Source organism: Hydra vulgaris, chromosome 07 (assembly GCF_038396675.1).
Source record: "Hydra vulgaris chromosome 07, alternate assembly HydraT2T_AEP".
Taxonomy (NCBI): Eukaryota; Metazoa; Cnidaria; class Hydrozoa; order Anthoathecata; family Hydridae; genus Hydra; species Hydra vulgaris.
In genome coordinates, this window is record NC_088926.1 from 16,530,001 (window position 1) to 16,546,621 (window position 16,621).

The window sequence follows — 16,621 nt, forward strand, 5'->3', positions numbered from 1 at the left end:
TGCGTAGAGCTTGAACTGGCTGGTAATGTTATCCGGCAGATCATTTATAAATAGTACGAAAAGGAGAGGGCCGAGGACACTTCCTTGAGGGACGCCACTTGTAACTTTTTTCCAATCTGATGTGAATATTTTAGCAGTTGAGTGAGTATCAATGACAACACGCTGTTGTCTATTGTTAAGCCAAGCATTTATCCACATTAGTGCTTTCCCGCTGATGCCATATGCTTTCAATTTGCTCAATAGGCGATTATGTGGGACTTTATCAAATGCTTTTGCAAAATCAGTGTAAATCATATCGACTGGATACTTCTTGTGTGCAGCTTCTGTGAGGAAGTCGCGAGTTTCGAGGAGATTAGTCAAACAGCTTTTTCTTTGAACAAATCCGTGTTGTGCTATGCTTATTAAACCGTTTAAGTTACAGTGTAGCATTATTTTTTCATGTAATATACTCTCGAATATTTTGCATGGTATGGATGTGAGAGAAACTGGTCTATAATTTGGTGCTCTTAGTTTGCTTCCTTTCTTGAAAATGGGCGTGGCATTAGATTTTTTCCACAGGTCTGGTATAGTGCTGGTTGAGAAAGATTTCTTGAAAACTAATGTTAGTGGCAATGCGAAAGCTTCTGCGCAGTGTTTGAGTACACGAGGGTGAACGTTATCAACACCAAGAGATTTAGATTCGTCTAGGTTTGCGAGTCGAGCATGGATATCGTTGATTGAAAAGATATTCTCGTTTAATATACATTTATTGTCAGTTCGGGGTTCTAATTCCGGCACAGGTCCGTCTGGCTCGTTGACAAATACTGATTGGAAATAATTGTTCAGGGTTGTGCAAATAATTTGAAGATCTGTTGAAATTGTTTCATCAATTGTTGGTTTTGTTTTTGATATGAGCGTGTAGCTTTTTAGGGTCGTTTTTATATAAATTAGCTAGGTTCTCTTCATATTTTAACACTGCTAATCTCAAAGTTTTGGTTACATTTCTGCATGCTTCTTTGTGCTTGTCTTTGAGCTCTCTATGTGCATGGCGACCAGAGGCAATATATTTATTCCAAAGTTCTTGTTTTGTTCTAATAGCTTTTAAAACTTCGTCTGTTATCCATGGTTCGTGTTTCTTCTTGAAGGGCAAGGTAGTCGACGGAATGAGTTCTGTTGCTAGTTCGTCGTACACTTCTAGGAATAGATTGTAACATTCGTTAGCTGAGCAGTTTTCGAATAAGCTTTTCCAATTGATTGAACTTAATTTTAGCGTAGTCGGCTCTGCTCCAGATATAGCGCTTTCGCTGCACGATTGGTGGTACTTTTATCTTGTCGTTCAGAACAAATCGACCCGTGATTAGAGCATGAGATTATCCCATTGGTGTGTCCCCGAACGAGTCTTCTTCTTTTATTTCTATCAAGAGATCTGGTTTGTCTGTTATTACTAGGTCTAGAGTACTGTTCGGCTCTGAAAATCTGTTACTACGATATGTTTTGAAGGTGATCAATTGTGTGAGTAGGCATTTGTTTAAGCAATCTTGAAATTTCATGTCTTCTGGTCGTTCATTTAGCACGTGCGCTGTTGTCCCCACGCCACCGCCAATCTCAATATACTCATAAAATGTGTTGCTAAAATTAAAGTCCCCATAGATTATAATGAAATCACACTCTAACCTTTGGGCGGCAGCTTTCGAAGCTTTGATAGATGCTATACAGTTTTTGAGAATTTCGTCATTTAGGTCGTGTGGACGATATATACATCCGAGAAGAATTGAGTTGTTGCCAAGCTTAATAACGCGCCACATTTGTTCAATGGAATCTGAGTTCAATTGTGCAAAATTGGTTTCTAATGTAGTTATCTCTTCTTGTATATAAATGGCCACGCCACCTCCTCTTCCGTCTCTATCTCTTCGATGAATTTGATAGCCTGGTATAACCGTGTCGCTTGTTTCGTTGTACCAAGTTTCGGTGAAGAATAAAATGTGAGGAGTATTTTTAACTTCTAAGTTGTGTAAACGGGCTATGGCTTCGTTGCGTTTGTTTTTATTTAGCGAGCATGGATTGTTGGCCCAAAAGCGGAGATTTGCAGGAGATAGATTATTTTTATTTATTACAGGGATGCTGGTCGTTATTTTGGTGTGTTTTTTTTTAGGTGACGAGTTTTCTTGAGCGGTGCTTGTTGTAGCTGCTGTATTACTTCTTCGATATTCGTTGAGAGCTGTAGTTGCTGAGGCGAACACATATTTCTTTTGCTCGTTTGACATTGTGACATCAATACAGCATATTTGACCGGTTCTTTTGTGGATGACATTCCGAAACGGTTGGTCGAGAATCCCAGCATCTTTCAGCTCTTCGTTTTTCTTTTTAAGTCTAGCTCGAGTTTCGTTGAACGCTTGTTGCTGAGCCGGAGTTCTGTCTTCTCGTGCGAAAACTCCGTTAAATTGTTGTAGTTGATGGCGATTGCAGAAATTTAAAACAGCGGCTTGTTCCATTTCGTTTGCAAAAGAGACTTGAATAATATTAGAGTTATGAACAGTTTGTTTTTTACTTGAGTTTAGGCGTCGAGCTTGTTTGATTGTAAAGTCATCAAGACCACAAGCCTTGATGAACTCCGTGACGCTTGTCTTGTCGTCTTTGTTCTCGGTTTTGGGTAGACCAACCACAATGACGTTCATGGAACGATCCTGCCTGTCTTTGTTTTCGGCAGCAACAATATTTATTATTTCATTTCTGTGTTTGACTGTTTCAGGTGCGTTTCCTTTGAGTTTTGAGGCATAGGTAATAGATTTCTTGTCTTCCAGTTTCTTGTTGAGATCGTAAATTTGGGCAGTTAGTTTAGCCTCGGTTTCTTTATTCAATTTAATTATCGGTGTGAGCGCAGAGATTAATACCACCTTGAGCATTTCGGCGACGCGGTTTTTGTAGTTTTCGTTGAATGTTTTGTTTGAGAATGTTGTTGCCATGGTATCTCTTATCGCTGCGTCGACTATTGATACGCAAGTTGTGTCGAGAGCTGCCGCAGCAGCCACTATTGATGTCATTTGATAATTGTCAAGTTGAACTGTTACATCAGGAAGAACTTTCTCTAATTTAAGATTAGGCATGGCTAAAATACCTTTTTCTAATGGTAATTTTTGTGCACCTCAAGCTACACAGTTTGTTACCAGTAATGTTTCAGAAACTTTTTTTTTTTACCAGTCAGTCGGAGAAAATGTTGTCAGTTGTATTTTTTAAATGTTGCTGTGACTCTGCAATTTTATTAGTTAACAATACCATCATGTTATAAAATAATTTTGCCTTTTCCATATACTCATTACTGAAACTTGACCGTCCTTAAAAACTTTCTTCTATTATATTAAGGGAAATGGCTACTTTTTTTTAATCGTTTTTAATGCTGTCAATTTTTGCTTACTTTCTCTGATTTTATCTGACTTATACGTACCTTTGACCTTAATAGGAGATACTCCAACAGCTTTTTTATTTTGAATGGATGTTTTACTAACAATATCAAAATCTATATCATTGTTTTCACTCATACTTTTTAATAAATGTTTTATAACTTTACTTTAACAGGTTGGACACAACTTTTTCCAGCTATAAGATTTAAACCTACGGTTTCTGCTTTTAATACAGTATGCATTGTAATCACACATAGAGATGCTGATAAGAAAATGTAACTATATTACTCAAATAATATAACATTAATTATACTATTATTATAAAACAATGAACAAATCAATGAAAAAGTCAGATAAAATCAGAGAAAGTAAGCAAAAATTGACAGCATTAAAAACGATTAAAAAAAAGTAGCCATTTCCCTTAATATAATAGAAGAAAGTTTTTAAGGACGGTCAAGTTTCAGTAATGAGTATATGGAAAAGGCAAAATTATTTTATAACATGATGGTATTGTTAACTAATAAAATTGCAGAGTCACAGCAACATTTAAAAAATACAACTGACAACATTTGCTCCGACTGACTGGTAAAAAAAAAAAGTTTCTGAAACATTACTGGTAACAAACTGTGTAGCATGAGGTGCACAAAAATTACCATTAGAAAAAGGTATTTTAGCCATGCCTAATCTTAAATTAGAGAAAGTTCTTCCTGATGTAACAGTTCAACTTGTCAAGTCTTTTTATGAAGATGATGAATATAGTCAAATAATGCCTGGTAAAAAGGACTATGTAAGCATAAAGAAAAATATTCACATGCAAAACCATTAGCTCTTATGTGATTTAAAAGAATCGTTTGTTGCTTTCAAAACCATGAACCCAGAAATAAAAATAGGGTTTTCAAGGTTTTGCACATAGCAACCAAAATGGTGTATTACTGCTGGTGTTTCAGGAACACATTCAGAATGCGTCTGTGCATTGTGCTAAAACTGCTTTTACATCTTCTTGGTGTGAAATATAAAGAACTGTTACCTTATATTGTATGTGACATGACTAATAAAGACTGTATGATGTGTAAATGTGAAAGACGCCCAAGCAACTATGAATGCATTGGTTGAAAAACTTTATAATTTAATTGGAGAGTTTGAAGATGACAATGAAATAGATTTTGATCAATGGACAACAACAGATAGGTCAAACTTAACACATAATAAAGAGCCAGTGTCTGAATATATTGAATTATTATGTAAAAAAACTGACAAAACTTGCACCACACTCGTATTTAGCTAAGAGTCAAGTATCATACCTAAGATCAAGAAGGAAAGATATGAATGAGTTAACAGCATTATTTCTGGGTGATTTTTCAGAAAACTATAAATTTGTAGTTAAGGATCAAGTACAAAGCTTTCATTGGACAAATTTACAATGTACACTACATCCTGTGATTATTTATTTAAAAAAACAAGGTTTTCTCAATAACAAATCTTATTGCATTGTTTCAGATGATATGATGCATGATGTTAACATGGTGTATAAAATTATTGCTGTTGTCAGCAATGATATTAAAACAAATCTACCTCAAATAAAAAATATTGAATAGGATAGGAGTCATTGAAAACATTAATCTAGAAGAAAAAAATGTGCTTGTCAAATTTATGTGTCGAAATGGTCCTACAAAGTCATTTAAATGGCCACCAGTGGATAGCCAATGCTGGATTCCAGATGTCATCATTTGCAAAGTTAAAGTTCTAAGTACAAAAACAGGGCTTCGCTACTACTCAGGCAAAAATGACTTTAAAAAAATAGTTTCCTAAGGAAATAGAGATTTTTATATTTAAACTAATTTTAAGTTTGCTGAGTCTGATGTCTTATTCATACTTTTTTTTAATCTTTTATTTTTTGTACAATTTATAAATAATGTGAATGAAAAGCATATATAAAATCATTTAAATCAAGTATTTATTTTTCAAAAGGTTTTTTTATACCTTATAATTTTGTTCTAAAAAATTAATAAAAACAATTAATTTCTAATTTGATTAATTTTTAGAAAGTTGGGATAGATTGCCTGATTTTTTAAATATCACAAAATTTTGTGTTCATATCAAACCTGAATAACTCCTCAAGTAAACGTAAGGCCAAAAAAATTGGTTCGTAAAGTTAATATACATCTTATCTTTAAGAAAATAAAAATAATTACTATCAGTCAGATTTTTTTTATAACTATTTATAACTTTTTATAATTGTCAATGCCCTTTTTTATTGTTATTATTAGGTACATTTTATGAACCCAAAAATAAACTACATTGCTTTACTTTGAGAGATACAAAGCTAAAGTTTTCAGACTTTTTAAGCTCTTTTGGTACCAAGTTTCAGAATCACAGCATTACTAAATGCACCATATAATAATAAACAAACATTTTTGGCACTTTTCCCCCCTCATTTTTCAGTCAAAATCAAACAAACTTTAAGTTGCTGTAAATCCTAAACGAATAAGAATTTTATAAAAAAATTTTACAGTTTTTCCTAAGTTATGTCTCTAAACATTTGTGCCAAATTTCAGAAAATTTGGTGATGTAGGGTGCAGATTTGTGTTTATTGAAAATTTTTTACCCTAAGGTAAAAAAATTATTGTCGACCTCATTTTTCCTAATTTTGAGGGCTGATTCTTGTACCACTTTCTTGATAATAATAATAAGTGTTTCTTTGACCACTAGTTTGGATTACGTTTAAAATACTCAACTTCCAATGACGGTGCAATTAATAGTGGTATCTTTATTGATTTCCATAAGGCTTTTCGTACAGTTGACCACAGGACTTTAATTAAAGATTTATAATAATATGGCATACAAGATATCCCAAATAATTGTTTTTTATTGTATATTCAAAATGGTAACTAGTTTGTCTCAATTAATGGGTTTAAACCCACAAATAAAGTTATTAAATATGGTGTCCTATAGGGTTCTGTTTTTGAGCCTTTACTGTTTTTAATATACATGAATGATTTGTTTCACTCTATAAGTAATGCCATTGTTCATGGTTTTGCTGATGATACCAATCTTCTCTGCGTTAATAAATTGCTAGCACAGCTTTGTAAAAAAGTTAATTTAGATATCCATCATTTGTGTCATTGGTTAAATAGTAACAGTATTTCTTTAAACATCAATAAAACTGAATTCATTATTTTTCACCCTCGAAATAAAAGATTGATAATAATAATGTGAAAATTAATATTAATGTTAAAATACTATTTCCATCTATATATATATAAAGTTGCTTGGTGTATTTCCTGACAAAAACCAATCATGGTACTATAAACTCACTCAATTAAATAAAAAACACTAGCCAATAGTACCAATCAAAACTATTTATCTTTTATTATTATTGCTTCAAATGAAGCAATAATAATAAAAATGCAATAATAATAAAAATGCAATAATAATAAAAATGCAATAATAATAAAAATGCAATAATAATAAAAATGTGTTAAAAAGATTTTTCCATACCAAGTGGAGCAAATTTTTATGAGGTTCCTTATGGACCATCTCAGATTTTATTGAAACTTTTTGATTTTGTACATATATATAAGAAAAACATGTTTTGAAAATTTCAGATCAATATCTAACTTGGTTTTTGAATAAGCGCTATTTAAGTAGTGGGCTATTTTGCATGAAATTTCACTCTTCAAGAAAAAAGTTTTTTTTATCATTTTTAGCAGTTAATAACTTTTGAACAAGTTGGTTTTATACTTCAATTATTTTAAGATAGCAAGTATGCTATGGATACTTTTAAAAGAACAAAAAATTTAAATTCTGACTTTTTCCATAATGGCGGGCTACAGTTGAAATTTTTTATTTAAGATTAAAATTTTTTGTGATTTTAAAGAGTTTAATCTTAAAAACTAGTTCAAAAATTAAATTGCTGGTTGATCTACACGTGGTGGATAATTATTAAAAAAAATCAGTTGATTAAAGACCTGCATTCGAAAGTTATAGAGTTATAGGTCATCAAAATAAGTTGGATCAGGTTTTTTCTTTAAAATGATCTGCAATGCAAAACATCTGTTACCTAAGATAGGACTTTTTTTTTTTTTTTCATAAAACTGCTTATACGCATCAATCAAAGAGTGCTAATTAATAAAAACCAAAAAAATTTATAGGGCACATATTTATAATCTAAAAAAATAGTTTCTTAAGGTCAGGTAAATCTACCATAAAATTATTACTTTTTAAAAGTTAGGTTATTGTTTCATTTAATTTTATAATACTAATCTGTTAATATAAAAAGTACTAATAAAACCAAATAAATTGTTGTATTTTAGAACTAATTAATAATGTGTAGTACGCCTAAGCTTTCTCCTTGCTGTATTGGTAAAGCATTAAATGAACAGTGCTATCTTATCAAGTTTAACAAGTCTAAAAAAGTAAATGTTACCAAGAACTGTCTAAAAGCAAAGTAAAACCCATAGATTTAATTTGTAACTATCATAAGAAAGTTTACTTGTTGAGGTATGAGAATGAACATTGAAGGTATTGTTGTAATCCTTTTAACAAACATGCAAAAAAAGTGAAAAGTAAGTATCAATACTACTAAACTAATACCTTAATTTAATACAAATACCTTAATAGTAATAAATAAATATGAAACAATATTTAATAAATATTATCTTTACTTTGTAGATTCTCTAAGAGTTATCAGTCTTTCATATGCCAAAGATTTTGGTTTAATACCTGGTTTAAAAAATTTGCACTAGTTGCAGAAAAACTCTGCATTGTAAACAACATCATTGCAAATATACAAAAGAAAATGAACTCCAAGAAAAAGAATACTATGTTGACAACCTTATTAAAAGAAGAGCTTAATTTAAGTATTGCAAGTTTTAGATGCTCACCTCTCTGTTGCTCACTTAAAACTTTAAAAAAAAGATTGCATATGGAAAGCCTAAAATTGATAATGTAAGAGCTCTTACACAAAAGGATGTTGCCAATGTGCTTGGTTTAGAAATAGCTGCACTTGTTGAAATTGAACCACCTTCAAAAAAATGTTTGAAAAAACAAACAAAGATTTAGACAATATTATGATTCAAATGAAGTCAAAATTTGACAAAACATCAAAATCTGAAAAAATCACACTTTTTACACTCACTCCAGACAGTTGGTCAATAGAGAAAACTAAGAAGTATTTGTTAACTTTGAAAAGTAGTTCAAGCCAGAAAATTAAAAAAAAAAAGTGGGATATTATCAAAACTTTCTCCAAAATTGGGTAGAAAACATAGCAAAGATGTAATTACAGAGGTTGTTCAGTTCTATCAATGCGATGAATATTCAAGAGTTTGCCCAGGAAAGAAAGAGTTTGTTTCAGTTAAAGTAGATGATATAAAGCAACACATCCAAAAATGACTTCTTCTAGTCAATATGAAAGAAACTCATACCGAGTTTAAAAGAAATATAATTATCTTAAAGTTGGATTTTCAAAATTTTGTGAGCTAAGGCCCAAATAGTGCATTCCTGTGGGTTGTGTTAAACAGTTTGATAATTTACAAGAGCATCATTTTATATCATAAAGTCAAGCCACCTACTTCCAACATTTGAAAACTAATTTAAAAGAAAAACAAACTTTAGCTCTTCTTGATTTTGCAGAAAACTATAGTTTTCTAATACAGGATGCAGTGCAAGGTTTTCACTGGAATAACAGCCAGGCAACTTTGTACCCCATAGTATTTCAGAAGAGCATCAAGATCTTCATATTAAATTTATAAAAAAAGTCTTCTTCATGTAACAAATTCACATGGCCATGCAGAGATGATCTCTGTTGGTACCCCTGATGCATATTTTATGCAAAGTACAATCTCTTAATGTCCAGTCTAACAGAGGAAGATTTTATAATGTTGACTTAAAAGAAATCAATGAGATTATTTAATTATTTGAGAAATTTAATTTTTTGTGAATTTTATTAATTTTGTTTCTTGCCTTAAAAAAATTTTATTGTCTAATTAGTTAAAAAAAAATTTTAACTGATATTTGATGTTATATATAAACAAATATTCTAAAGTTATATATAAACAAATCTTTTAAAAATATTTAGTGTAATATGTTTGTAAATATTATTTATCACTACAATTAATAAATTGCAAAACATTTTGTTTGTTTTTCATTAAAAAAAAATTGTGTTATAAAGGAGAGGGGGGTATAAGTTTTTTATCTATTGGGATCATAAGGCTATAAGCATTGATATTTTTTAATCATTATTTAATAATAATTAACATTTAATTCAATGCATTTGTTTATTTTGTTAAATACAGATTTTTTTATGGAAAATTTAACTTACTTTTATAGATTATCTTTTGGGATTATAAATAAGTGCCCATTAATTTTTTAGGTTTTTATTAATTAACACTCTTTGATTGATGTGTATAAGAAATTTTATGAAAAAAAAGTGCCATCTTAGGTAACAGATCCTTTGCATCGCAAATCAATTTTAGGAAAATCTTGATCCGACTGATTTTGATGACCTATAACTTTTGAATGCAGCTCTTTAATCAACTGATTTTTTTTTAACATTCATTTTTTAACTATTGAACTAGTTTTTAAGATTAAGCTCTTTAAAATCACAAAAAATTTCAAACTTAAATTAAAAATATCAACTTTAGCCTGCCATTATGGAAAAAGTAAAGATGCCTGAATTTAAATTTTTTGTTCTTTTAAAAGTATCCATAGCATACTTGCTATCTCAAAATAATTGAAGTATAAAACCAACTTGTTCAAAAGTTATTAGCTGCTAAAAATGATGAAAAAAACTATTTTTCTTGTGAGTGAAATTTCATGTAAAATAGCCCACTACTTAAATAGCGTTTTCTTAAGAACCATATTAGATATTGATCTGAAATTTTCAAAACATGCTTTTCTTATATATATGTACAAAATCAAAAAAGTTTCAATAAAATCTGAGATGGTCCATGAGAGACCTTTGCTCCACTTGGCATGGAATGAACCCAATATATTGTTGTATTATTAAAACTATTATTATTTTTTAACTTTTACTATTATTTTTAATTTTATTATTATTATCATATTTTTGTTTTAGTTACATTATTAATATTATTTACAATGATAATAATAGTGAATTATTATTGTTATAGTTATTTTTGCGATTGTCTTGTTTATTTTTATATTCAATGTTATAACTATAAAATACTTTTACTGTTTTCTTTTACTATTGTATTATCATTAGTTATAACTTCTGTTATTTTTATTTTATTTTAGTTGTTATTTGTAATATTATTTTATATATATTACTATTATTTTTGTTATTATTATTTCTATTATTATTTATATTGTTATTATTTATTAGTGCTTTATTTTGTTTACTTTCTTTTTTCCTCTTTTATGTTTTTATGTTTGTTTTCTTTGTTCATTGTACTTTTTGTTTTTTAGGTGTCAATCCATTGACAAGTGTGCCTAACCTTATTTATATAAGTTTATAATTTATTTTCTTAAATTCATATTTTATGGTTAAATAAATAAACAAAAAGAATATTTGTGTTATAGTGTTTCAACAATTCTGCATTAGATTATTCATCTTAATTTAAAACAATAAAACAATGGTGCTATCAAGTAGGATCTGATTTGACCCTGGGTGATCTAGACAATGCAGAAGACTGGAGTAGATGTTTTTCAGCTACTGCATGATCAAAAAACTTTTAATTCAGGTTAAATGGTGATCATGATATAACTGACTTGTTTTTTTTAAAAACAGGCATTTAGGTAATAAAAAAGACTTCACTTATAGTGTAAGTAAAAGAGTTCAAAAAATCTTGAATAGCACTAAAACTGCTGGTATGCCCCCTTTTTTGATCTCAACAGCAAGTAACCATCTCTAAAACAGCTCAGTTTTTAGCTTTAAAATACAAAGCAATGAAAACAACATTTCATATATACATAAAAACTACATGAAACTTCATTTTTTGTAACTTAAAAAATTATTTGATTAAAAAAAAGGCTTAAGTATCAAGAATGATTCAAATGAGATTAATTAAAGAGCAGCAGTTCTCTGGTTGGAGAACTAAAACTCTTGAAATGCTACAAAATAAAGAATCACCTAAATTAGGTTCGTGTGTTAAAACCAACAGACAGCTTAAATAAAAATGATCTTTTATTATATAAAAGTTGAAAGTCTAGGCTGCTCTTCAGTTAACTATACTGATGATGAAATAAAATGCAAGGACTGTGGAGTTAAACATTTACCGCGAAATAACCCGCTCAAATAAGGGTCATACTTATTTATCATAGGTTTACCATAGATTTTGTCTTGAAACTTATTCAAATATAAAAATAATTTCATAGAAAAATTTATTATGTTTACCTGATAAAATAAAAAATTTTAATAAAAGTTTAAATACTTTCTTTAAATATGAACATTAAAATATCTTAGTACTTATATATTAAATTATATACCAAACTGATGAAAACATTTTTCTTGATTCAATATTTAGCTTAAACTAAATATAATTAAAATTTTATAACTTGTATTATACATTCTTATAACTTTTAAATAAGGAAAAAAAATTTAAATTAAATATTTCAAAATATAACAAAATAACATGGTTATTTTGTCATTACATCCCCTATCACATCATACTCTAGTACTTATATTTTGAATGGAAAAACTATTAGGCAAAAGTCTTTTAATATAAAATTATTCTTAAATCTTATGTTGTAATTAAGTATTGATATATAACAATTACATATTCGAAAATTGTTGTTAAATAATAATTTGTAGTATTATAAAGAATATATGGTCAAGGTTTCTACGACAACAGATATTAAAAATTTATAACTAAAAAAATAAAAATAACAACGTAAAAATATCATTTTTACAACTTTACAACTTAAACAATTAAATTCGGATTTTGTATAAAATAACAGTATGATTTATATTAACGACAGTGTATTGACTTAATAACTTTTTAACTTAAAATCAACTTAATGATCTTTATAATACAAAATAAACATTTTTAGGAGCACTTATAAATGCTCACCTAAAACATCAATATCATTATCGCTTCCATTGGATTGTGAACTAGAGCCTCTAGGCATTATAAAATTCTAATAAGCACTTCTAAATAATAATTTGAACAATAATAATAATTACACACAAATGGACTGAGTAATCTCAGCGAATAACAACAATTGTGCTCTAATGGTACTCGCTTTACGGAAACCGAACGTAGTTACTTAGTAAGACTGAAAACGAAACATTTTAACTCTTTGTTTTCATATAATTTGAAATTTATGCCAGCAGAACTTTTTCAGAACTAGTTAAAATAGTTCTCTACAAGCAGAACTATTTCAATTAGTTATGCAAGAACAGTAACTAGTTCTGCTATAGGAACTATTTTCTTTATTTATTGTTATAACCAGGGGTGTGGGAATCGGAGCTGAAGCCGTGGGAGCCGGAGGTTTTTAGAAAAAAACCAAAGTAATGCAGCCGTTGGAGTCGGGTTTTGAAAGAAGCCGGAGCCATTACAAAGACTCCGATGGTTCCGATCCTTACCAAAAACCTCCAACTCCAACGGCTCCAGCTCCGATTTGCACCTCTGGTTACAACCCTTCTTCTTTTATGAACTTTTTGATTTCATATTACTTTTGCAAACGGTCCTTCTACCACTGCACAGTGGGCCAAAATAATATTTACCCCGACAAAAGTAACAACTTTTAATATATTTATCAGACTTTCCCCATAATTACCAGATCGAGTATTCTTTATACAACGAATCTTTGCAACTATTGAATTGTTTATTGGGTTGCCATAGATACCTTAACTGTACAGTGCATTTTGCTTTGTTACTAACCTTTAGAGACTTTCTTAAATTTCAAAACTTTAAAATAGACTGATATTAATGGAGCAATGTCATTTTTTTGTATTTAAATAAAAACGAAAACAAAAAATATTGAATTCTGCAGTTGCTAAACAGTTACTAGGCTTTTAGAAATCAGCTATTTAATTTTTTTTTAACTATTACATAATTCAAAATTTCTTTAAAATATAAATAAAAACATGAAAAGAATCTTGACGGTTATAGAGTTTTATAGGAATCGTTATTAAGTTTTAATTAATTGTATCTAGATAGTTTTTAGTGACTAAATAAAAGCTAACATGGATTCATGCGATTAGAGCCGGAGAATAGTTCAAAAAGTATATATTGAATTTGGAATATAAATAAATATGAGGTTCAGAAGAAACGTTTATTTACATAATAAACACTATTTTGTTATATAAACAATAAATAAAGTTAATTTTTTTTTTTTTTTATAAATTTATTTTATTTAGGTGCCCCAAGAAGTCCAAGCGGTCCTATCATAGGACACCGCGGATGAGGGTTTGAACCACAGATACCTTGTTTTTGAGGCATGTGCGCTACCGCTGCGTCACGGCTACTCATGTAAGTATATATATATATATATATATATATATATATATATATATATATATATATATATATATATATATATTTGTTTACATTTGTTAACCGTTGTACAGTTTTAAATAACCAATAATAAAAATGGTATATAAACTTACAATGATAGAAAATATAACAAATATAAACCAGGTATCTGAAAGAAGATCGCAAAGATCTTGTCGTCAGAACCTTAAATAAGCATTTAACAAAGACAAGATTAAAAAAAATTAAACTTTTACAAAATTGCAAGATTAATAATCTGTGTCTCAAGAAAGATCTAGAGGATCTTCTCATCAGAATTTTATACAAGAGCAAACCAACATAAAAATTAAAAAGTAAAAAAGCTTAAGGATCAATAAATAAAATAGGAAAAAACTTCTATAAACGTAAACATGTATATAAACAATAAAAAAAAGTAGACCAAAATATATTTTTAACTTTTACTACTAATAATAACTCTATATTATCTAATAAAAGAATGGTTTTTCATTTTTTTTTAAAATAGGCAAAAAGTAATAGGTACTTTAAAATTAAAATTCGGCAAAAAAATTTTATTCTGGCGCTCGATAGGTAATACAAAATTGATAAAAGTTTGTTTGAAAAAAAGGTTCATTTAAAAAGTTATTATTTCTCAAAATATATTTACCGATTGGTTTAAAAGAGAAAAGATCTTTGAATAAGCTAGGAATAAGTTATTTATCCACATATATACAAAACATAAAATATTAAATACATTTAGCTCGTATATCTTCAGAACTCTCATTTCAATAAAATAATGCTTCAAATGAGAAAAGCAATTTGCAAAATTGATTAATACGGATTGCGCGTTTCTGACGGATATAAAGACGTTGCAACTTACTTTTTTCTGTATTTCCTCATGCAATATTGGCATAATTTAAACAACTTTGCATAAATGAGTTATAAAGTTGGATTAAGACTTTTTTATTGAGATAGATTCGTGATTTATATAGGATCCCCACGTTTTTAGCAATTTTTGTACTTACATATTTAATATGGTGCTTTCAAGTAATGTTTACATCAAGATAAACACCTAAAAATTTTGTAACAAAATCTCTTTTTATTTCCTTTTGATCGATAAAGATTTGAGGCAATTTTGATGGGAGAAATCGCTTTTTTGTAATCGAGTGAAATAAAACCCATTTTGTTTTATTAGTATTCAAGGTTAACTTGTTACACTTGAACCAATTAGATATGTGTCTGAGTTCTTCGTTTACTGTTTTAAAAAGTTCAGCGATATCATAGGTTGAAGGGAATAAGGTTGTATCATCTATGTATGAAAACACAATGGTCGTTAGTTTTGTAGCTTTATTTAAATTTCAACAAGATTCGAATGTGTTTTTTTTTAATTTGTATATAAATTAAAAAAAAACACATTTGAATCTTGTTAAAATAATTTTTTGAAAAATTAATTAAAAGTATATATATATATATATACCTAATTTCTCATCTTGAATCTAATAACTTACTTTCTGACCATCAATATGGATTTCGATCTTCTCGTTCTACAGCTGATTTGCTAACAGAAATAACTGACAGGTTTTATCGTGCATTAGATGAAGGTGGAGAGGTTAAGGCCATCGCTCTTGACACTTCAAAAGCTTTTGATAAAGTTCGGCATGCTGGTCTTCTCCATAAGCTTTCTTCTTATGGTGTATCAGGTAACATCTTTAAGATCATTGAATCTTTCCTTTCCAATCATAGCATAAAAGTTGTCCTCGATGGACAACACTCTTCTTCTTATTTTGTAACTTCAGGGTTTCCTCAAGGTTCTATGCTTGGCCCTATACTCTTTTTAATTTACATTAACGATCTTCCAGATATTCTCTCATCTAAGGTGGCATTGTTTGCTGATGACACTACCATTTATTCTTGTTGTGATAAAAAACCAACACCCTCTGATTGCTTGGAGGGGGCATTTGAGCTTGAAAAGGATCTCACTTCTGCTACAGCATGGGGCTCACAGTGGCTGGTGAACTTTAATTCAGATAAAACTCAATTTTTTTCAGCCAATCGTTATCGCAATAGTTCAGATCTTCCTACGTTTATGAACGGTGATGTACTAGATGAGTCACTTACTCTTCATTTTCTAAGATTAATTCTTACTTCCAATCTTTCTTGGAAACCATATATCAAATCAGTTGCAAAATTAGCATCTGCTAAGGTTGCATCTCTTTATTGAGCTCGTCACTTTCTTACTTCGGATTCTATTCTCTATCTCTATAAATCTCAAATCCGGCCTTGTATGGAATACTGTTGCCATACCTGGGGCGGATCTTCTAATGATGTCCTTTCTCTTTTAGACAAGGTGCAAAATCGCATTGTAAACATAGTTGGACCTCCAACCATTATCACATTGTCGTAATGTTGCTTCTTTGTCTAGTTTTTTTCCTCGAACATCAGTTCTTTGGAATTCGCTTCCTTCATCTTGCTTTCCTGATTCATATAATTTGCAATTTTTTAAGTTGTCCGTCAATCGTTATCTTGCTCTACAATCTTCATCTTTTCTCATTCAGTAATTAATTAGTAGCTGCTTGCAGCCTTGTTGGAAGCGAAGATGTTTAATATATATATATATATATATATATATATATATATATATATATATATATATATATATATATATATATATATATATATATATATATATATATATATATATATATATATATATATATATATATATATATATATATATATATATATATATATATATATTCATAAAAACATTTACTTTAATTTTGACGACAATAAAAACCGGGTCGCAAAATTAAA

The 16,621-nt window shown here is 29.3% G+C and overlaps 1 protein-coding gene across 1 annotated transcript in view; it reads right to left on the reverse strand.

Annotated features, from left to right (window-relative positions):
- LOC101240092 (coiled-coil domain-containing protein 63) overlaps positions 1-12,600 on the reverse strand; it is a 75,967-nt gene extending 63,367 nt beyond the window's left edge. Inside the window, exon 1 of the mRNA XM_065801205.1 lies at positions 12,407-12,600. Coding sequence (XP_065657277.1) covers positions 12,407-12,464 — 58 coding nt within the window. The 5' untranslated portion in view covers positions 12,465-12,600. The remainder of the gene's footprint in view (positions 1-12,406) is intronic.
- Positions 12,601-16,621: the final 4,021 nt, after the last annotated feature.